Genomic DNA, 21,413 nt, shown 5'->3' on the forward strand with positions numbered 1-21,413 from the left:
CGGGCGGCCGGGGCGCGCGCAGGGAGCTGCGCCGCATTTTGGAGAAGTATTTATAATGCAGCGGCGCCGGTGCAGTCGCGGCGCCCGGGGTCCCGCAGGGTCCTAGCGTCCACTGCATTGGCTGCCGAGGGTCACCATGTGATCTCGAGGGTGGGAGCAGACGCCGCCTCCGCGCCCGCCCGATGGCACACTCGGGCGTTGCACCGCGGCCGGCTGGGGGCGGCGCGGGCGTCCCCGGGGCGCGACGGAGCGGCCGAGCCCCCGGGAGGCCGGCCAGGGACGAGCGAGCGTGCGGCCGCGGTCCCGGTCCGGAACGGGCGCTCTGTAGGACTCCCTGCCCGGCGCCTCCCGCCCGGGCCCTGCGCCCCCGCGCGCGCCGCCGGTGAGCGCTCGGACCTGGGGCCGCGCCGCCGGACCCCGCAGCGCCTCGTCCTCCTGTTCCTCCTCCTCGGCCGCCGGGCGCTGTCACGGAAGGGTCTCCGTCTCCATCTCCCGCCCCTTTGTCTGAACGCGGCGCTTGACCGAGATCCTGGGGAGGGGGCGCCCCGGCTTGCCCCGCCCGGCGCCCCTGGGAACCTGCGCCGGGGGCCGCACGGGCTGGCGGCGCGGGAACGCGATCAGAGCGGGGTCCGATGCCCACGCCGCCCGCAGCCCAGCGGGTCCCGGCGCTCCGATGCCGGATCCCCAGCGCCGGCGCGGGGGCGCGGGGCCCGCAGGACCCCTCCCGGCTCGGCCCCCGCCCTCCGCGGCCCGCGCATGCGCCCCGCGATCTCGGTGCAGGTGCAGGGAGGGCGCTCGGTGCGCGCCCCGGGCCCCTGCGAGGCCCCCGCGGGGACGCCGCGGGCAGGGGGCGAGGGGGCAAGTGGAAGGGGAAGGGCGGGAGTCCCAGGCCCGCCCCCAGCGCCTGACGAGCCCAGCCCCCCGGCATCCCCGCACCCCCCTTCCCCGCGTTGCCCCAGTTCCCTGCAAGTGACCCCGCGGGCCGGCCTGGAGCAGAGCTCACACTCGCGCGAGTGGAGAGCAAGCCTCGGCCTCCAGGCCTGAGGACCCTCGGGCCGCTGGGGCCCACGAGGCGGTGGCGGTCACCCAGAGGCCAGGAAAGGGACCGCCCCTCGAGAGGTCGCGCTGAGGGACCCAGGGGGCGCGAGAAGAGGGAGGACCCGGGGCCCAAAGCGCTGGGTCGTAGCGGGAGGGGCAGCCGAGCTGGGGCGTCACGCGCTCGCCGTCTTTCGTGTGTCAGGATTTGTCCGGGGTCTGCCTGTGACCTTCCAGGAGAGCCGGGTGGGATCACGGACAATGTCAGGGGCACTCATCCGGCCGTTCAGAGAGCCCTCCACGCGCCGCCCCGGGCTGCCCCGCACCACAGGACGGGCTTCCAGGCATTCTGAGGATGGCCGGCTCCACGGCAGGAGGAAGGTCGCAGCCAGAGGAGTGTGCAAGGAGTCCAGGAAGGAAGCGGGCGGGGGTGGGAGCGCCCTGACACCCGCCCCTAGATCCGGGTCTGCGGGGCTCCCTCCAGCCCGTGGCCTCTGCTGGCCGTTGTCAGGCGCTCAGTCATGTCCCACCCTTGTAGCCTCCTAGGCTCCTCTGTCCAGGAGAGTCTCCAGGCAAGAATGCTGCAGTGTTTGTCATACCCTTCTCCAGATCTTCCCAACCCAGCGGTGGAACCCAGGTCTCCTGCACTGCAGGCGGATTCTTTACCAGCTGAGCCGCCAGATCTTTCCTGGGTCCATAACCAGCCCTGCCCCTCCTCTACTCCAACAACCAGGCCCAGAGACCGAGGGCCTGGGCCCCCACTCAGCCTGACCTTGTAGGATGCCCTCCTGCCTTGGTGGGTTGAGCTCACCCTCCAGCCTGCACAAGGCTGGGAAAGGCCGCGGCACCTTGAGGCAGTGGTCCAGCCCCTGGCTGGGAAGGGAGAGCGCCAGGACCAGGTGGGGAGGGACGGGGCTGACCCCTAAGGAGGCCTGCCCAGGTTCTGGACTTCAAAGGGCTGTGAGCTGGGGAGAAGGGAGAGTGGAGAGGTGCGGGCGGCTGGGCGGTCCTGGGCCCCGCCGCCTGGCCTCGGTCCAGGGCCCAGGGAGGGGAGTCCCCTCGCGCTGCCAGGCGCAGTGGACTGGGGGCAGGGTTCTGGGTGCTGTCGGGAGCCTGGGGTTGGCAGAGTCCAGCTGTCTTCCCAGCAGCCCCAGAGTCACCCACCCCGGCCCACCCCACAAATTCCCGCCCATACCTCTTGACTTTGGCTGACCCGGCTACCCTGGCCTGACACCTACCAGAGCCCCATGGGTCCCCGACGGGAGTCATAGGGGTCCTCTGAGCACAGCGAGCCCCCCGCCCAGACCCCAGAGTGGGGAGGAGGAGGGCCCAGCCCAGGACTGTTCGTTGAGTGGGAGAGCCCCCAACCCGGGCAAAGAAAGGGACCCAGGGCAGAGAGGATCTCCAGGACCCTAGGGAGAGGAGGACCTGGGCGGACTGCAGAGGTGGTGAGGAGCTGGCAGGAGAGGGCTGGAGGGCCGGGAGCCTGGAAGGCGAAGAAAACCAGGAGCAGACTTGGGCAGGGGGCCAGGGCCCAGCCTGTGGGAGCTCTTCCCAGAGACCGCGGTGGGGAGGAAGAAAGAGAATCCACCTGCCCAGCTGGAGGACTGGGTCCCCTGCTTAGAACCTTCCAGGTGGCTCCCTGGGCCCTGGGCTCCAAGAGCTCCTGAGGGCAGGGAGGGTGTGATGCTCCTGACCACCCGCTGTACCCAGGCTGCCTGCTCCTAACCGGGAGTCTGTGACGCAGCACCCGGCCTTCTCGCCGAAGCTCTGCTCCCCTGATGCTTTACAGGCTGGGGGCTGGGTGCAGGAGCCCGCCAGGCACAGAGGGCGGCACTCCAGCTGGACTTCGGGACAAAGAATAGGCTGGGACAAAGGCTGAAGATGGAGAAGGCAATGGCACCCCACTCCAGTTCTCTTGCCTGGAAAATCCCATGGATGGAGGAGCCTGGTAGGCTGCAGTCCATGGGGTCCCTAAGAGTCCGATACGACTGAGCAACTTCATTTTCACTTTTCACTTTCGTGCATTGGAGGAGGCAATGGCAACCCATTCCAGTGTTCTTGCCTGGAGAAACCCAGGGATGGGGGAGCCTGGTGGGCTGCCGTCTATGGGGTCACCCAGAGTTGAACACGACTGAAATGACTTAGCAGTAGCAGCAGTAGCAGGGTTGAAGAAAGAGGTGGGTGGGGGAGGCTGCGTGGGAACTCCGTGGAGAGGGACAGCACGTGCGAAGGCCCGGGGGTGGCGGGCGCTACGAGGCCAAAGTGCTCGCAGAAATTTTCAGACAGCTGATTTACCACCCGGTTGTCGAGGAAGCTATTTGGAGGCAGCCCACCGCGAGAAGATGGTGTGGAATATAGGAAGCAGTGCCTCCAAACCAGAAGTGTGAAGGGGGACGGCGGGGACGCCCAGCTGGTTGGGAGCCGGAGGGCACAGGCCAGGGGGGCACGCTGGGAAGGACCGGACTGCTGGAGGGTGGACGGACGTGACGAAGGCAGACGAGCGGGAACGATCGGTGAACGGTCTGCAGGGGCGGCAAGCGCCGGCCCAGAGGCAAAGCCATCCCAGCTCACGCGGCCCCGACGCGGCCACAAAGATGCTCTTGGTCCAGTCAGCAGAAAGCAGCGGTACTGCTCAGGACAGAGCCAGGATGTCCTTGACCTTGACTGTACACAAGGCTAAACCCTTCCCTGGGCCCAAGCTGCTTCTCCAGCGCCACCCCCAGAGGGCCTTCCCCACTTCAACAGACTCTGCTCCTGCTGCCCCCCCCCCAGGGGGCCCACCTGGGGCTCCGGTCTCCAGGGCCTGCTGACAGGCTGGCTTCTGCCCAAAGCCCTCCTGGGGCTCCGCTCTCTCCCTGCCCTGTGAACACACCCTCCTCAGGGGCGTCGCCTCCCTGCCCCCACTCCCGAACCCCAGGGGCCTTCCCTCCCCAGCGCCCTCCTGGGCCTCTCTGCTCACCCATGTCCCCCAGCCCTGGCCCCTCACTCCCGACGGTACTGACTCTGTCCCCAACCCAAGTCCATCTTCGGCCAGCAGCCAGGAAGGTCCGGCTCAGACAGACTTCAGCCTGTCTACCTCCCTAACCCTCCGCGGGCAGACGGCTCTGCCACCGGCCTAGCCCTTCTGCCTGCAGCCCCTGCCACCGTGCCCGGTGGGGCCATCTCTCCCTCCCAAAGGGCACCCCCTGCAGAGGCTTTTCACGAGGATCCCTCCTTTCTGTTCACAGGGGTCCAGTTGGAGCCAGGCTTTGGGGCTACCCGGCCCAGTTAAACTTCGATTTTTGATAAACCAGTGATTTTCAGTTTAAATGTGTCCCGGGTACTTCCTGGGACATGCTACACTAAGAAGTGCTCACACTCGAAATGCCTGCCTGCTCCCACCGAGAAGGGCTCAGCGGTCCTCGTGTTTGGGAATCTGGGCTCCCTGGCAGCCAGGAATGGCCACGTGACGGAGGCCAAGCCATGGGACGTGGGTACTCGCTGGCAGTGCCCTGATGGAGGCGCCTGTTTCTGCTACCCTCTGCTCCTTTTGGGGCCTCAGGACAGGCGGCCCTGGTTCCTGCCCCCACACCCAGGCCCGAAGGCCACTGAGGCCGGCCACGGCTCCAGCTTGCCCTCCCCCAAGCCTCGCTCTGGCCTGTCTGAAACCAGCCCATGGACATCTTCACCCTCAGACATCGAGCTCAGCTCCCCCGTGAAGCCAAGGCAGGACTCTGGTTTGTTCCCTGAGGTCCTGACACCTGGAGCAGCACCCGCAGACTGGACGGGTCCAGCAGAAGAGAATCGAGAGTGGGAGGGAAGTCATGGTCAAGGGTTGGGAAGCCACTGGGGCAAGGAAGGGCCTGGGCAAAGCATCTGAACAGCTGTGTGCACCAGACCCGCAGGACAGGACGGGCTGGGCCAGGGACTGGGGTTGCCCTCCCGGGCGGGGGACCAGGAGGGCCCAGCTCTGGCCACCTGGGATAGCAGCGCCAGGCCAAGTGCACCCTCTGCGCTAAAAAGGAAGTGCAAACAGGGAACAGGGGAGGCCCCTGGAAGGCGGTGGCCACTGTGCCCACAGATGCACACCCCCAGCCTGGTGCCGGGGTGGGAAAGTTGCCCGGCGGGGAAACCCAGGCCCAGGCAGGGACTCCGGGAGATGACGGTGGGCCCTGGTGGCCAGAGCAGGGACAGAGGACACTGGTGTGGGGACCAAGCTTTTATTGGTGAGGGCACCTGCTGGTGTGGGTCCTCAGTGTCCGGCCGGCCAGCAGGCACACAGGGCCCGGCGTTCGGCCTGCAGCAGGAGGCTCTCCGTCTGCAAAGCAACGAGGGGTGTGAGGGCTCCGCCAGGTGGCACCTAGACCCCGGGGGCCGCCCAGCTCCCAGCTGCCCCCCAAGACCTGCCCACTCCCAGGACTCCTGACGCCTGAACCCAACTGCGTCCGGACACCCCCCAGCCCCAGCCCCGCAGACTAACTGCAGGAGACCCTCAGGGAACCCTCGGCTGCCCCTAGACCTCCCCGCACTCCCCCGCCCCTGCTGCTCCTGCCCTGGGCCTGGCCTCCCTGAGCCCCACACCTAAACAACTCTTCCGGCTTCTCTTTCAGGGGCCCCTCTGTCCTGACAGCTCCTCCAGCCCCCCAGGGTGGGCTGGCTGTGGCTCCAGACGCATCCCCAGGGGGCACTCCAGGTCTGAGGAAACTCTTGGGAATTGGGAGAAGAGGGAGCAGAGCAGGGTGTCCCCTTCTTCCTACTTTTCCGAGTGCTCCCCCTTCCCAGAAATACACCTTTCTGTCACAAACGAGAACTTCCTTGGCTTCCCAGCGGCGGTGGGGGGGAGGAGCATTGTTCCCTCCAGACTTTCGGGGGTGACTCCGGGCACCCAGGGCCTGCACCCACTCCCTGCACAGGAGGCGGGGGTCCGGGGTGGAAGCCCCCCAGACAGCTGGGCACAAGGTGGCCTTCCAGCCCATCCGGATGGTCTCCTGTGTCACCCTCTCTGCTCACTGGGAAAGGCTGGCTTCGGACAGGCTGTCCTTTCCGGTGACCCCGGGAAAGGAGCCAGAGAGGCCACCAGGAGGAGCCGAACTGGGCAGATTCCACCCTCCACCCTCCGTGCACCCCTTGGGAGGCTCACCCGAGCGTCCAGGCTGTAGGCCGTCTTGCGCAGGTCCTGCAGGGCGCGTTGCATGAACTCGAAAGCGTGGCAGTCCACGCACGGGCGGCCTGCGCGGGGGTCGGGGTGGGGGGGTCCGGGTCAGGGCACGCTCGCAGCCGGGTCCCCCCAACCCCGGGCAGCAGCCTCCGTGCGCCCCCCCGCCTCCTGCCTGCGCGGGCGCCCGGACCACCGGGAAACAAAGGCGAGCCACGCCCCTCCCGGGCGCCCGAGTGGGGTCAGGGGCCCCGGGGACCCCTCCGCGTGCGCGCGCGGCACCTACTCTGCGCGGGGACGGTGTTCCCGGCGGCGGGCTCGGCGCGGGCCTGGGTGCCCAGCAGCGTGGCGCTCAGCAGCAGCAGCAGCAGCAGCAGCTGCGGCGGCGGCGACCTCGGGGGTCCGCACGGCGGCAGGGGGGCCATGGCCGAGCGGAGGGAGCCCGGGTGCCCTGCAGGAGCCGACGGTGAGCAGCGTCCGCCCCTTGGGCAGGCGGACCCCGACCCGGAGCTCGCTTTCGGCGACCCACCCGCCCCGACCCCCCGGGACCCGTGAGCCCACCTCCAGGGCCCCGCCCCCTGGGACGAGCGAACCCGCCCCCGGGTCTGGAGGCTCCCCACGCCCCCGACCCCCAACTCCCGCCACGCCCCCCGGGCTCTGCGGCCCTTCCCTCTCCCGCGTCCTCCGTCCAGTGAGCCCCCGTCCCGCCCTTACCGCGGTTCGGGGGACCCCGCGACAGCGGCGCGGCGACTCGAGAAAGACGCGCTGCGTCCGGCGCGCACTGCGCATGCGCCCCGACCCCGCCCCAGCACCCCCCCATCCAACGTCGTCGTCATGGAAACCCCGGGACCGCGCGAACCTTTCTCTTAAAGGGACCGAGGTGATGGCTCCGGACGGGGTACGCGCGGCCCCGGCCGGGATCCGCACCCAGGCGCCGTCAGGCCTACCCTACAGGCGTGGGCTCTTGAGGGCTGCTTGCAGGAGGCGGCACCTGGGCAGCAGCTCCAGAGCCACCGCCGGCGGCCCGGAGACCCGGGCGTCCCTGGACCGATACCGAGGGAGAGGGCTCGGTGCCCGCCCGGGGCTGGGGGACAGCGACTGCAAACGCGCGGCCTCTGCGCCCAGTGAGCCAGTGGGTCCAGTCAGGGCGGGCTGCGCCGGGAATATCGGCTTCGGGAGCGACCCAGGCGCGGGGGGCCATCCGGTCTCCGCCCCTCGCCCCAGCTCAGCCTCGTGCCTGACCTTCAGGCCAGAGGCACAGGTAAGAAGCCGTCGGGCTGCCCGGTCCCCTCCAGCGCTCCGTGTCCGGACACACTCCACGCCGGCCGCGTGACCTCTCTGCGCCCTTTGCTCCCTAGCGATCGCACAAGGTCGTGGGAAGTAGAGCCGAGTGTGGCCCCCGCGGGCGCCCCGAGGCGCGCGGGAACCCCCCGTCCTTCTGAGAAGGGTGCTGCCTACTTGGCGTCCACCCGGTCTTTACGAGGCGCAGCGCCGATGCGGAGGCGGCGACCTCCCGGCCGTGCGCCCTGGAGCCGCCAGCGGCCCGCGCGGCACCAGGCAGCCCCGGGCCCCCTTGGTGGTGGCAGCCCGGGGCCGGACGGCCTCCACCCCACCCCCGGACCTTGGGTCGGGTGGCGGCCGGGCACGGGATGGGACGTTCGCGGCCCCGACCGGACGCGGGCGCGCTGGCCTAGGGGCTGGGCAGGGCTCGCGATAGCCACGCTCTGCTCCGCGTCGGGCTCCGGGGAGGGCCGGGCTGGGCAGGGGGCGTCCGGAAACTCCGACGGGCCGCCTTCCCGGACGCGCGCGTTTCCGTGCCCTTCGTCCGGAGCCCCGCGGCGCGGTCCAGCCTCACCGTCCCTGCCCCGCTCGCTGTCGGGCCCCCGGCTGCGTCCTCCCTGCGACCGAGCGGGCACCGAGAGGACCGCGCCGCTGGCCCGCGGGGGCGGCACCGCAGGGCTGCCCGGGTCCCGAACCCCTGGCCCCCGCCCCCCGCCCGCGCCAGGTCCCGGCGCCCGGCCGGCCCCCGCCCTCCCCGATGCGGACCTTCCGTCTCCACTGGGTCTTCCTCAAGCCGGCTGTGATTTCTTTCATATCCCAGGAGGACAGACTTCCCGAGCCCCTCGACTCCCCATCATTTCTCCTCCCTGTCCAGTTTCTCCCCCCTCCTCTCTTTAAAATGCCTTTATTTTTGGCTCTTCTGGGTTTGCGGGCGGCTTTGTCTAGTCTTCTGGCGGGGGCTTCTCCCTGCAGCGTTTCTCCTGCTGCTGAGCTCGGGCTCAGTGGTCCCACAGCGGGCGCAGTCTGCCCAGACCCGGGGCTGATCCTGTGTCCCCTGCGTAGGCAAGCGGATTGTTAACCACTCGACCACCAGGCAAGTCCTTTCTCGAGCCCACACCTGTTGCCTGGGTTGCCAGCAGCTGTCTGGCTGGAGATGGACGCGGAGAGGTGTGGTCCAAGTGAGCGTGGCCGGTGCGTGAGTCCAGGAAGCTCTGGGAGCGACTGGCTTTGATGGCCCAGAACCCCCAACCCCTCGGCGCCCTCCACTGTGGGACCACGGCCAGGGGCATCTGAGCAGGGCCCGGGAGGAGGCTGCCTCCTGCTCCTCGTGCGCGCCGCCCCGGGCATCGTCTGGTGACCCTGGCCCCATCCGGAGGAGAGCCGCCCCCAGACTCACCGCGCCCACTCTCGGCTGTCACCGACCCCCTGCTCTTACACCACCACCACCCCCCACCCCCCACCCCTGCCAGGGGAAGCCCAGTGGGGAGGTGGAGCCCAGGGGGGTTGCCAGTGAGCAAGCGGGCACAGAAAGGGAGGAGGGGAAGGTGTATGTGCTTGGAGGTGGGGGGCTGGCAGGCTGGTTTCCGGCGGCAGAGGCTCTGCCAGCAAATAGCGACAGAGGAGTGTGAGCCCGGCTTCGCGGCACCCGGGGCGAGCGGCTAGGGCGAAGCGTGAGTCCCGCGCAGGCCTCTTCTGCTCGCCTGCGAGCCTGGGGGCGGACTGTCTTGACACTGTAGGGGCAGGAGTGGCTGTAGCACAGGGCCACAAACAAAACCCACACCACTGACAGCACCGAGAATGTGTCGGCGCGGAAGTTCTTTAAACGTGGCTCTGGATTGGGGGCGCTCCTGCAAGTGGCGGAAGGAGATTCACCTGCTACTTGGAGGAGAGCACCTTCACCTGGGGCCTTGGGAAACGAGTGAAATGGATGAGAACACACGCTGAGCTCCATGCTGCCTGCAAGAGGCTCACTTCATTCTTTTTATTTGCGCCTTTTTAAAAAGCGTGTTTATTTATTAGGCTGTGTCCTCGTTGGTTGCCGGGCTGGGACTCTTATCTGTGGCTCTCTAGTCACAGAGGGCAGGCTTACTGCTCCCCAGCTTGTGGGATCTTTGTTCCCCACCAGGGATCGAGCCCCCATCCCCTGCCTTGCCAGGCAGATTCTTAACAACTGGACACCAGCAAAGTCCATCCCTGAAAGAGGCTCAGTTTAAATCCAAAGACACAAGTAGATCAAAGGCAAAAGGATGAGAAAAGGTATTCCCTGCAAATAATAATTAGAAGAGAGCCAGGGTGGCTAAACCATGGCCAGACAAAAAGGAGCTTACATCAGAAAAGTTTACAGTAGACAAAGAAGGACAGTCACATGTTAATGAAAGGTTTGATAGGGCAGGAAGATATGACAAACATAAATGTTAACACACCTAATGAGAGACTGTGAAAATACATGAAGCAAAAACGAACAGAATGTAAGAAGCAGCTCTCCAGTAACAACAGACTTGAATACCCCACTCACAGTATTGGATGGAACAACCGGAGGACAAGGAGGAAACGGGACTTGCCAACCAGATCTAACAGACGCGTCCAGGACACCCGCCTGATGACACCCTCCTTCCCAGGCACACGTGGGACGCTTTCCAGGAGAAACATTTTCACTAAATAAGTCTTCATAGATTTGGGGGCAGGGAGGCACCGCACAGCTTGTGAGATTTTAATTCTCAACCGGGGATTGAACCCAGGTCCTCAGCAGCAAGAGCACAGAATCCCAGCCGCTGAATCCCCAGGGAATTCCCATCAACAGGTTTTAAAAGCTGGATGCCATAAAAAGTGTATTCTCTGACCACAGCAGGATGGGGCTGGGACTCAGTAACAGAAGGAAAAGCGGAACCTTGAAGAACCAGAGGGTCGAGGGAGAAATGACAAGGGAGCTTAGAAATGACCTGCAGAGGAATGAAAACAGAAGATACCAACACGTACGGGACACCGCGAGAGCGGCGATGAGAGGGAACCTATAGCTATAAACACTCACATTAAAAGAAAAGGTCAAATCAGCAGCCTAAGTTTACAACTTAAGGAGCTAGAAAAAGAGGAACAAGCAACCTAAAACAGGCAGAAGGAGGGAATTCCATGGTGGTCCAGCACTCGACTCCCGCTGCCAAGGACATGGGTTCAATCCCTGGTCGGGGAACTAAGGTCCCGCAAGCTGGGTGTTGTGGCCAAAAAGAAAAAGCCTACGGAGGGAAAGAAAGATTAGGATGGAGACACAGTGAAAGAGACCAGGACCAGAAAAGACGCAGAGAAAGACCAAGGGGGCAAAAAGCTGGTTCTTCGGAAAGATCGCCATGCTTGAGAAACCATTAACCAAATCAGTTCAGTTCAGTCGCTCAGTCGTGTCCGACTCTTTGCGTCGTCCCCTTCTCCTCCTGCCCCCAGTCCCTCCCAGCATCAGAGTCTTTTCCAGTGAGTCAACTCTTCGCATGAGGTGGCCAAAGTACTGGGGCTTCAGCTTTAGCATCATTCCTTCCAAAGAACACCCAGGGTTGATCTCCTTCAGAATGGACTGGATGGATCTCCTTGCAGTCCAAGGGACCCTCAAGAGTCTTCTCCAACACCACAGTTCAAACGCATCAATTCTTCGGCGCTCAGCCTTCTTCACAGTCCGACTCTCACATCCATACATGACCACAGGAAAAACCATAGCCTTGACTAGATGGACCTTTGTCAGCAAAGTAATGTCTCTGCTTTTGAATATACTGTCTAGGTTGGTCATAACTTTTCTTCCAAGGAGTAAGCGTCTTTTAATTTCATGGCTGCAGTCACCATCTGCAGTGATTTTGGAGCCCCCAAAATAAAGTCTGACACTGTTTCTACTGTTTCCCCATCTATTTCCCATGAAGTGATGGGACCAGATGCCATGATCTTCGTTTTCTGAATGTTGAGCTTTAAGCCAACTTTTTCACTCTCCTCTTTCACTTTCATCAAGAGGCTTTTTAGCTCCTCTTCACTTTCTGCCATAAGGGTGGTATCATCTGCATATCTGAGGTTATTGATATTTCTCCCGGCAATCCTGACTCCAGCTTGTGTTTCTTCCAGCCCACCATTTCTTATGATGTACTCTGCATAGAAGTTAAATAAGCAGGGTGACAAGATACAGCCTTGACGTATTCCTTTTCCTATTTGGAAACAGTCTGTTGTTCCATGTCCAGTTCTAACTGTTGCTTCCTGACTTGCATACAGATTTCTCAAGAGGCAGGTTAGGTGGTCTGGTACTCCCATCTCTTTCAGAATTTTCCACAGTTTATTGTGATCCACACAGTCAAAGGCTTTGGCATAGTCAATAAAGCAGAAATAGATGTTTTTCTGGAACTCTCTTGCCTTTTCCATGATCCAGCAGATGTTGGCAATTTGATCTCTGGTTCCTCTGCCTTTTCTAAAACCAGCTTGAACATCAGGGAGTTCACAGTTCACGTATTGCTGAAGTCTGGCTTGGAGAATTTTGAGCATTACTTTGCTAGCGTGTGAGATGAGTGCGATTGTGCGGTAGTTTGAGCATTCTTTGGCATTGCCTTTCTTTGGGATTGGAATGAAAACTGACCTTTTCCAGTCCTGTGGCCACTGCTGAGTTTTCCAAACTTGCTGGCATATTGAGTGCAGCACTTTCACAGCATCATCTTTCAGGATTAGAAAGAGCTCAACTGGAATTCCATCACCTCCACTAGCTTTGTTGGTAGTGATGCTTTCTAAGGCCCACTTGACTTCACATTCCAAGATGTCTGGCTCTAGATTAGTGATCACATCATCATGATTATCTGGGTCGTGAAGATCTTTTTTGTACAGTTCTTCCGTGTATTCTTGCCACCTCTTCTTAATATCTTCTGCTTCTGTTAGGTCCAGACCATTTCTGTCCTTTATTGAGCCCATCTTTGCATGAAATGTTCCCTTGGTATCTCTAATTTTCTTGAAGAGATCTCTAGTTAACCAAATGGACTAATAAAAAAGGAGAGAAGACACAAATTACTAAAATCAGACACGAAGTATGGAGGCATTCCTACCAATTCAGCAGAAGTGAAAAGGATTAACAGAGTACTGTGAACAGCTGTGCGCCAGCAGGTCGGTCAGCTGGATGAAATGCGCAAATTCCTAGCAACAATGAAGTGAGGCGACTGCGTCAGTGATCAACAGTCTCCCAACAGCCAAAAGCCCTGGGTCCCACGGCTTCACTGGCGGATGCGAGCAAACACTTAAAGAAGCATTAATACCAAGGCTTCTCAAACTCTTCCCCAAATTGAAGAGTGTGAAACAGTTCCTAGCTCACTCCATGAAGCCAGCCTACCAAGGCGAGAGAGACCCTACAAGAAAACCACAGACCAACGGTTCTTATGGACATTGAGGCAAAACTCCTCAACAGAATCCAAGCATGCTGAACTCAGCAGCAGAGTAGCAGGCCCGCCCTGGGAGGCGGTGCAGCAGTGATCGCAGGGCGTGGGTGGGTGGTTCTCTGGTTCCTGATTCCCGTGTCAGAGACGGTGCGTTTACTTCGTGCAAAATCAGCTGTGTATTTATGCTTGGTGCACATTCCTGTACGTATTTGCTAAGAAGAGTTACGTATAGTTCTAAACAAAGAATGACACAGAAGAGACGCGCATTCAGACAGAGCCAGAACGTCCTTAGGAAGGAAATGCTGAAGGATTGTGTTCAGGCTGAGATAAGAGATCCGAAATGGAAGATCGGGAACTAAGCGGGGGGCACCGTGAGAGGAGAACCTGGGAGTGAGTGTGAAGAGGCTGTGACTCGGCTAAACAACAGGAGGAAAATAGAATTAAAATACGGGACAACAGGTACATCAAGAAGGGGTAAATGGGGTTAAAATGCTCTGGATAAAATGCCCTTTAAAGGATCTGTATTTCTGGTAGGACAGTGAAAGCATCACTAAATATATTTTGTCACTTTTTTTTAACGTTCATTCAGGTGTGGTTGACAGGTTGATACACAATTTGATCAATTTTGATATATTTATAGGTGGGAAAATTAATAAAGGGAAACCTCACTAAAATGCAGTCGGGAGGCCAGAAGGAGGCACTCTCTGCAGTACCACTCAAAATCAGTCGCCAGAAGAATTCATCACAGGTCCCCGCAGGATAACTGGGCTTCCCTGGTGGCCCTGCTGGTAAAGAACCCACCTACAATGTGGGAAACCTGGGTTCGATCCCCAGGTTGGGAAGACCCGCTGGAGAAGGGGTAGGCTGCCCACTCGTGTTCTTGGTGGCTCAGCTGGTAAAGAGTCCGCCTGCAGTGCAGGAGACCCCTGTTCGATTCCTGGGCCGGGAAGATGCCCTGGAGAAGGGAGAGGCTGTCCACTCCAGTGTTCTGGCTGCTGTATTGCACGTTTGTCCCAAACTGCAGTTCTTTGCTATTCTCCATTCTATACAGCCCATGGGGTCGCGGTCAGACGACTTAGTGACTTTCACTTTCAATTTCACAGGGAAACATGTGCCTAGCATCTCCTACAAGGAGTCACCACCCCAGCAACTCAGACAGAAACCATCCCCACTCTGAACCCTCACTTTTCTCCACTGGACTTTGGTTCAGAACAACCCCTCCCAACATCCACCTTTTTCTCTGTAAACTAACAGGCTTCTCCTTTGTTAGACCCGCCTCTGGCCTCTGTATTTCATGTTTGTCCCACATTGCAATTCTCCGCTGTTCTCCAACAAACTCAGTTTTGCTGGTAAGATAACTGTTTTATTTTTAAGGTCAGCATGCACCTGTGAGGCCATCACCTCCTGAAGGTGGGAGCACCCCACCCCACCCCTACCTGAGCACCCTACCCCACCCCTACCCGAGCACCCTCAGCCTCTTGTCGGTCACCACCTCCTCTCACTGGCTTCTCCCCCAAAGCAACCACCGGTCTGCTTTCTGTTGCTAGCTTGCATTTTCTACAACTTTATGTAAGTGGAATCATGCGATATATTCCACTTTTTGTCTGTTTTTATTTTTTGGCGACACCATGCAGCACGCGGCATCTTAGTTCCCCCACCAGGGATCACGCCTGCACCCCCTGCGCCCCCACACACCCTGCGCCCCCATGTCCCCGGTGCCCCTGCGCCCCCTGCGCCCACTGAACCCCTGCTCTCCTGAGCAGAGTCTTAACCACTGACCGCCAGGGAGGTCCCTTTGTCTGACGTCTTTAAATTAGTAAAATTACTTTGAGATCTGTCTGTGTTGTTGGGCTCATCAATAGTGCGTTCTTTTTATTGGTGAGCAGTGTTCCATTGTTTGGAAAAACCACAATTTGTGTGTTTGTTTGATGATAAACATTTGAGTAATTTCCAGCATTTGGCCATTACAAGTAAAGCTGCTCTGAGTATTTACGTACAGTTCTTCATAATGACATGTGCTTTCATTTGGGGGTTTTAATATCACTACTTAATACCTGTTCATGTTTCTCCTAGCTTCCCAGCTATTTCAGATGGTTGTAAGACCTTTAATGCTCTTGTGCCTCACCTTGCCGGCTGTCTGAGTCCTGGCTCAGCTCCAGCTGATTTCTTCTTCTTTATTATGAGCTGCATGTTTCTGCTTCTTTATACTTGTGGTCATTGTCGTTGGATGCCAGATATTGTGATGTTTATCATGTTGGGTCACTGGGACTTGTTTCTCTTTTAATGTCTTTGAGCTTTGTTCTGGAATGCACATAAGTTACCTGGAAGTACCCTGACCCTCTTCAGTGTCGCTAGATGGGCTCAGAGCACTGCTTGTGTGCCTGTGTGTGTCAGTTACTCAGTCGTGTCTGACTGTGACCCCATGGACAGGAGCCTACCGAGCTCCTCTATCCATGGAATTCTCCCAGTAAGAATACTGGCGTGGGTTGCTGTTCCCTTCTCCAGGGCATATTCCTCACCCAGGGATTGAACCCAGGTCTCTTGCACTGCAGGCAGATTCTTTACCACCTCAGCCGCCAGGGAAGCTCAGAAAACTCCTTGGTCTGGGCCCATCTGACCCTATTACTAAAGCAGTAGCTTTCTGAGCGCTCCGCTCGATGCCCCGTGGCCGCTGGAGACACAGCCCCTCTCTGGCCCCGTGAGGGCTGTTCGGGGTTGCGCCCGGCCTTGTTCAGTTCACACGCTGAGGGCCTGACGGGACACAGGGCAGAACCTGAGAACTGAGCCTCTTCTCTCTACGGCTCTGCCCTAGAAGCTCCGGTCCCCGTGGGCCCCCAAGTGCAGAACGCTGTCTCCTCGAGTCAGTGGTCTTGGGGTTCCTCCTCCCTGTCCCACAGCTGGAACGTTCCTCCAGGGGCAGGTCGGCCGACCGTGGACCCATCTTGCTGTCTCCCTTCTCCACTGTTCTGCAGTGCTTATCTCCACCTGAAAAGCTTTGGTTTGTATTTTGTCCAATAGTTTTGGATGTTTAAAGTAGTCATAGGCTGATGCGAAGAGCTGATTAATCAGAAAAGACCCTGATACTGGGAAAGACTGAGGGCAGGAGGAGAAGAGGGCAACAGAGGATGAGATGGTGGATGGCATCACCAACTCGGTGGACATGGGTGTGAGTGGACTCCGGGAGTTGGTGATGGACAGGGAGGCCTGGCGTGCTGCGGTTCATGGGGTTGCAGAGTCAGACACGACTGAGCCACTGGACAACAATAACTGTGTGATTTCCACAACAAAGTAGGAGGCCAGGTGAACACACGCCGGGATTGGTGTCACGCATTAATAAGCAAAACAGACCTATTGTGGTTGCTGGGGAAACTACTGGAAAAAAAGAAAGAAACAGTGAATAACTTCTAAACTAATGTGTGTGATAACATGAATGGTAAAGAAGAATCAGTCCAAAGGAAAACACAAGAGGAGAGAACCAATATATCAATGATTTTTATTCAACAATAACAGACAAAATATTCCAGGTGGTAGACAAAGACTGTCACCCTTAAAAAAATGACAGCGAAAGCAGCCCAGCAGCATGCTTTCTACATGGGACACAACTGCACCCTAAGGAGACAGAAAGGGTGGAAGGAAGAGAACGGGCGGGACCTCCCTGGTGGTCCAGAATCCGCCCACCAGCGCTGGGGACACGGGTCTGATCCCTGGCCTGGGAAGAGCTCACCTGTGGCAGGGTCCCCGAGCCTGTCACAACTGCTGAGCCCATGCCCCCCAACAAGAGAAGCCGCCTAGTGAGAAGCCCAGCATCGCCACCAAGACCCCGCATTGCTGACAATAAACGAACTAACTAAACTTGTTTAAAAAAGGATGGATCAAAGCTATACCACGTAAATACTCTTTAAAAAGCAAGGCTAGGATCACTACGTTAGTATCAGATAAAATGGATTTTAAGGCAAGCACAGAAAAGACACAGATGAACCCACTGTGATGGTGGGAGGCTGCCACGCCCCGGGCAGCAAGGAGAGCCTGCAGGCAGAGGTCAGGAAGGCCGTGGGTGAGCGCGGTGCCGCCGAGAACCGCGCGTAACAGACATCTATAGGCAGCGTGCTCCAGAGCAATGTCCCCGCCGGTCCAGGGGTTAAGAGTCCGCCGCCAGTGCAGGGACCACAGGTTCCGCCCCTGGTCCCACGTGCCGTGAAGCAGCCAGGCCTGGGCACAGCGGAGAGCCCGTGCTCTGCAACCAGAGAAGCCGCCACCCTGAGGAGCCGCGCACCGCGGCTCGAGAGGGGCCCCCGCTCCTGCACACAGCTCGAGGAAGCCTGTGCAGCAACGGAGACCCAGCAGAGCCGGGAGTAAAGAAATGCATAAACAAAGGCGCCTTCTTCTCACACTCCCTGGGAACACCCATCAGGACAGACACTCTGGGCCGAAACACACTCCCTAACAAACTCAGAGTCACAGAAATCAGTGTCTGCCCTGAGACCGCAGTGGACTGGAAGTGGAAACCAGTGACAGGAAGATAGCTGGAAAATCTCTGAACACTTGGAGACTTTAGAACGCACACCTGGAAATTCCCAGGCAGTCCACTGGTTAGGACTCCATGCTTTCACCTCCAAGGCCTCAGATTCAATCCCCCGTCAGGAACCAAGATCCTAGGAGCTGAACCAGAGCCACAAACCACCCCCCGAAAATCCGAAAACAACAGCCACAAGAAAACCTACACACCTCTAAAAAACACATGAATCAAAGAGGAACTCTCAAGAGAAATTAAAAATAATTTGAACTAAATGACAGAAAAGGAAACACAACTGATCAAAATGTGTGGGATTCAGCAGAAGCAGTGCCTAGAGGGAAATTTATAGCATTGCTTGCATAGATCAGAACAGAAGAGGCTCTGTGGGCAACCATCTAAGCTTCCACCTTCGGAAATGAGAAAATGAAGAGCAAGTTAAATCCAAAGTCAGCAGAAGAAAAGAATTTTAAAAAGTTGAGAGCGGAAATTAATGAAATGGAAAAGAGTAGAGGAAATCAGTGTGATGAAATAAAACCCGTATTTTATGACAAAACAAAATCATTTTTCGTCTTTTCGTTAAAGTATAGCTGATTTTACAACGTTGTGTTCATTCCTGCCTTACAGCAAACTGATACAGGACACTGAACATCGCGGCCTGGGCTGAGCAGTAGGGCCGTGATGTCTGCTCATTCCACTGACATATATAAAAGCTTACACCTGCTAGCTGCAGCTTCCCATACCCCAGTCTGTTCTGTGTCGTGATTCTGGACGAAACAAGAAATATTTGAATATTTTCTCTGCCCGTCTGGGCCCCCTCCCGCCCCTCAAGTAAGGGCTGAGTGCCTGCCTTCACCAGACCCCAGGAGAGAACCTTTCTTCTTGCCCTAGTGAGGGGGCGCCGCGGCCCACCCTCGCCGGGTGTGCAGGCCTGGACTGCATGGCCCGTGGCTGAGTCGTCTGACGTACAGCCCTCTGTCTCAACAGCTCACATATCTCTCTCCGACCTCTGACGGGCAGGCCTGAGAGCTTCTGAAAGACTGTCTCCCGGGTTAAGATCCTCAGGTTGGTGCCAATAAAAATTTCCCTTTCTTAGATCAATTATGGATGAGTCTTCTGGCAATGCTAGCTTGGGGTATCAGAGACAACCCACCCTCCCCAGAGGACAGCTGGATTCGCCCCTGTGAAATGGAATATTTCCGGCCACGTCAGTAAACAAAGACGTCTCCGCCTTCAGGGGTCTCGGCCCTCCAAACGTGAATTTCTGAGCCCGGGAAGAACAGAGCCTGCTATCAGCCAGTGAGCTGCACACCACGAGCCGCCGCCACTCCCTACAGTGAGCAAGCAACTCAGGACGTATAACCTCAATCGCAGGACGCTGGCCCAGAAGGCTGAGATGGAAGGAGTGGAAGGCGGGATTTCCGGGAGCCCAGACGCCTGCAGCTGCCCATACGCAGCTGGCGCTGGTGGTAAAGAACCCGCCTGCCTAGCGCTGAAAGCTGCCTATTACCATGTGTGAAACGCGACCAGTGCAAGTTCCATGCGTGAAGCAGGGCACTCAGAGCCGGTTCCCTGGGACAACCCAAGGGATGGGGTGGGGAGGGAGGTGGGAGGGGGCTTCAGGATGGGGGACACGTGCACCCGTGGCTGATTCATGGGGATGTGTGGCAAAGACCACCACAATACTGTAAAGTAATTATCCTCCAGTTAAAAGGAAAGAAAAGCAACTGCCTGCCGATGCAGGAGACAAGAGATGTGGGTTTGATCCCTGGGTTGGGAAGCTCTTCTGGGGGAGTAAATGGCAGCCCACTCCAGTAGTCCTGGGCCTCCCTGGAGGCTCAGATGGTAAAGAATCTGCCTGCAATGCAGGTGACCTGGGTTCGAGCTCTGTTTTGGGAAGATCTCCTGGAGAAGTAAATGGCTACCCATTCCAGTAATCTTGTCTGGAGAATTCCATGGACAGAGGAGCCTGACTGGCTACAGTCCCTGGGATCGCAGAGAGTCAGGCTCGACTGGAGCGACTAAGGCATGCATGGAAAAGCACTAAATGCCTCAGCTTGAAAGGTCTGGCTTTCCTTAACGACAATAACCCTTTGCTGTTCAGACTACCACCGCTTGTTACAAACTTCTCTCCACCCCACCCGCCTCCTCAGAACCGTTCTCCCAGGATCACTTGAGATGCTATCTCCGGGGCTTAAAGTCCTAAAAATTCCCACCAAATAAAATGTAACTCTCAACTTCGGGGTTGTGACTATTTTTGTTTAAGTTGACACCTGACCCTGTGCTCAGTACCACGGGGACCGCGGGGCCCACTGGCTCCTTGGTACCCCTCGGGTGTCCCGGTGGGCTCTCCTCCTGGCCACCTTCACTGCTCTTAAGGGACGATCCTGACATTTTTATTCAAGCGGTCTCTACTTGACCTGTAGCCTTTCCGGGCCGGTGCACTTCCTAGTCGGGGACCCAGGAGGACGAGGAAGCAGGCCCAGGGAAACAGGAGTGGCCGGTTTGTTAAGTTTTGCTTAAGTTGGAAAAAAAAAAGTTGCTATATGGTCTGAATAAACCCTCTGGTAGTGAAAGGACAGCTCGCAAGAACAGGGCGGCCTGGGTTCGATTCCTGGGTCGGGAAGATCCGCTGGAGAAGGGAAAGGCTACCCACTCCAGTATTCTGGCCTGGAGAATTCCCCGTCCATGGGGCCGCAGAGGGTTGGCCACGCCTGAGCGACTTCCACTTTCAAAACAGCCGCGTGCCCCCGGTGCCTGGGAGCCCGGCGGGGGTGTCTCAGGGGCCACCCCCAGACGCGGCTCGGCCCCGCCACCCGGTGACCACTGCTCGACCAGGACACACAGTGCGGCCCCACCGCCCGGAGCCCCGGCACCGGCGGCAGAGTCCGCCAGAGGGAGACCCGAGCGGAGCAGAGTCAGCCGCCCCCGTGCGCGGGAGGCTCCGCGGGCGCCTCGGCGCAGACCGGAGGCGCAGACCGAGGTCCCTCCGGCAGCCCGGCGCCCGGCTCGCCGCCGCGCCTCCAAGGCCCAGCAGCCCCGCGCGGACGAGGGCGCCAGCTGAGCTCCGACATCAGCACGTGTGCGCACGCCTGCGGCCTCCCCGGGAAGTGAAGGGGCCACCCCAGGCTCTCCCGGCCTCACTGAATTTTGTGCGCACAGAGAAAGGCGGCAGAGGACACGGTCCGTCCCTGTTGGCCGCTCTCTGGGACCCCTCCCCACAGGGTCTGCGGGACACAAGGGGGATCAGAGCTCTCCTCTTGTAAAATAGATCCCTGGGACTGGAGAGACTTCTAAATTATTAAACTTGTAGAGAGCTCTCATCCTGTTATTGAACCCTTTTAAATTGGTATGCAAAAGCCCCCCAAAGCTTCAAAACACCGAAACAGCCTCATCGAAGGACGCTGCAGAAGGGTAGTGAAAGGTAGTGAAGTCGCTCAGTCGTGTCCGTCTCTTCGTGACCCCATGGACTGCAGCCTACCAGGCTCCTCTGTCCATGGGATTTTCTAGGCAAGAGGACTGGAGTGGGGTGCCATTGCCTTCTCCAATGAAAGGTAAGGGGTGTAAAAGTACCTACGGCAAACAAACAGAACCCGTGAGGCTGACCTCACCTCTGCTCCCTCCAGGCTCCTGTGCTGAGCGCCCGTTCTGGTCTGCCGTCTGAACAGCCTTCCATCCCGAAGAGACTATTCAATGGTCACCTTTAGAAATGGGGCCACCTGAGACTGGAGGCGAGCCTCTTCACAGCAAAGTTGGAACTGAGGGCTGTAGGTAAAGAATTTCTTAAAGCCAGGTAGGATCAAGCTGGTTTTAGAAAAGGCAGAGGAACCAGAGATCAAATTCCCAACATCCGCTGGATCATCGAAAAAGCAAGAGAGTTCCAGAAAAACATCTATTTCTGCTTTATTGACTATGCCAAAGCCTTTGACTGTGTGGATCACAACAAACTGGAAAATTCTGAAAGAGATGAGAATACCAGACCACCTGACCTGCCTCTTGAGAAACCCGTATGCAGGTCAGGAAGCAACAGTTAGAACTGGACATGGAACAACAGACTGGTTCCAAATAGGAA

At 58.6% G+C, this 21,413-nt stretch overlaps 1 protein-coding gene across 1 annotated transcript; it reads right to left on the bottom strand.

Annotated features, from left to right (window-relative positions):
• Positions 1-5,221: 5,221 nt before the first annotated feature.
• Positions 5,222-6,968, bottom strand: CUNH4orf48 (chromosome unknown C4orf48 homolog). Its single transcript, XM_040237690.1, has 4 exons — positions 6,887-6,968; positions 6,459-6,623; positions 6,158-6,246; positions 5,222-5,335 (listed from the first exon to the last, which is right to left on the bottom strand). The coding sequence occupies exons 2-4, from the start codon at positions 6,595-6,597 to the stop codon at positions 5,270-5,272; spliced, it is 294 nt and encodes a 97-aa protein (XP_040093624.1). The 5' UTR covers positions 6,598-6,623; positions 6,887-6,968; the 3' UTR covers positions 5,222-5,269.
• Between the last annotated feature and the right edge of the window lie 14,445 nt (positions 6,969-21,413).

The sequence above is a fragment of the Oryx dammah genome, unplaced genomic scaffold (genome assembly GCF_014754425.2).
Source record: "Oryx dammah isolate SB20612 unplaced genomic scaffold, SCBI_Odam_1.1 HiC_scaffold_3, whole genome shotgun sequence".
NCBI lineage: Eukaryota > Metazoa > Chordata > Mammalia > Artiodactyla > Bovidae > Oryx > Oryx dammah.

What these genes read in the sequence shown, in the direction of transcription:
- CUNH4orf48 (XM_040237690.1), bottom strand. Translation starts at nt 6,597, where the DNA reads ATGGCCCCCCTGCCGCCGTGCGGACCCCCGAGGTCGCCGCCGCCGCAG. An exon ending in GAACACCGTCCCCGCGCAGA is followed by an intron (nt 6,247 to 6,458) that starts GTAGGTGCCGCG and finishes ACCCCCGCGCAG; the next exon opens with GCCGCCCGTGCGTGGACTGC. An exon ending in CCTACAGCCTGGACGCTCGG is followed by an intron (nt 5,336 to 6,157) that starts GTGAGCCTCCCA and finishes GTTGCTTTGCAG; the next exon opens with ACGGAGAGCCTCCTGCTGCA.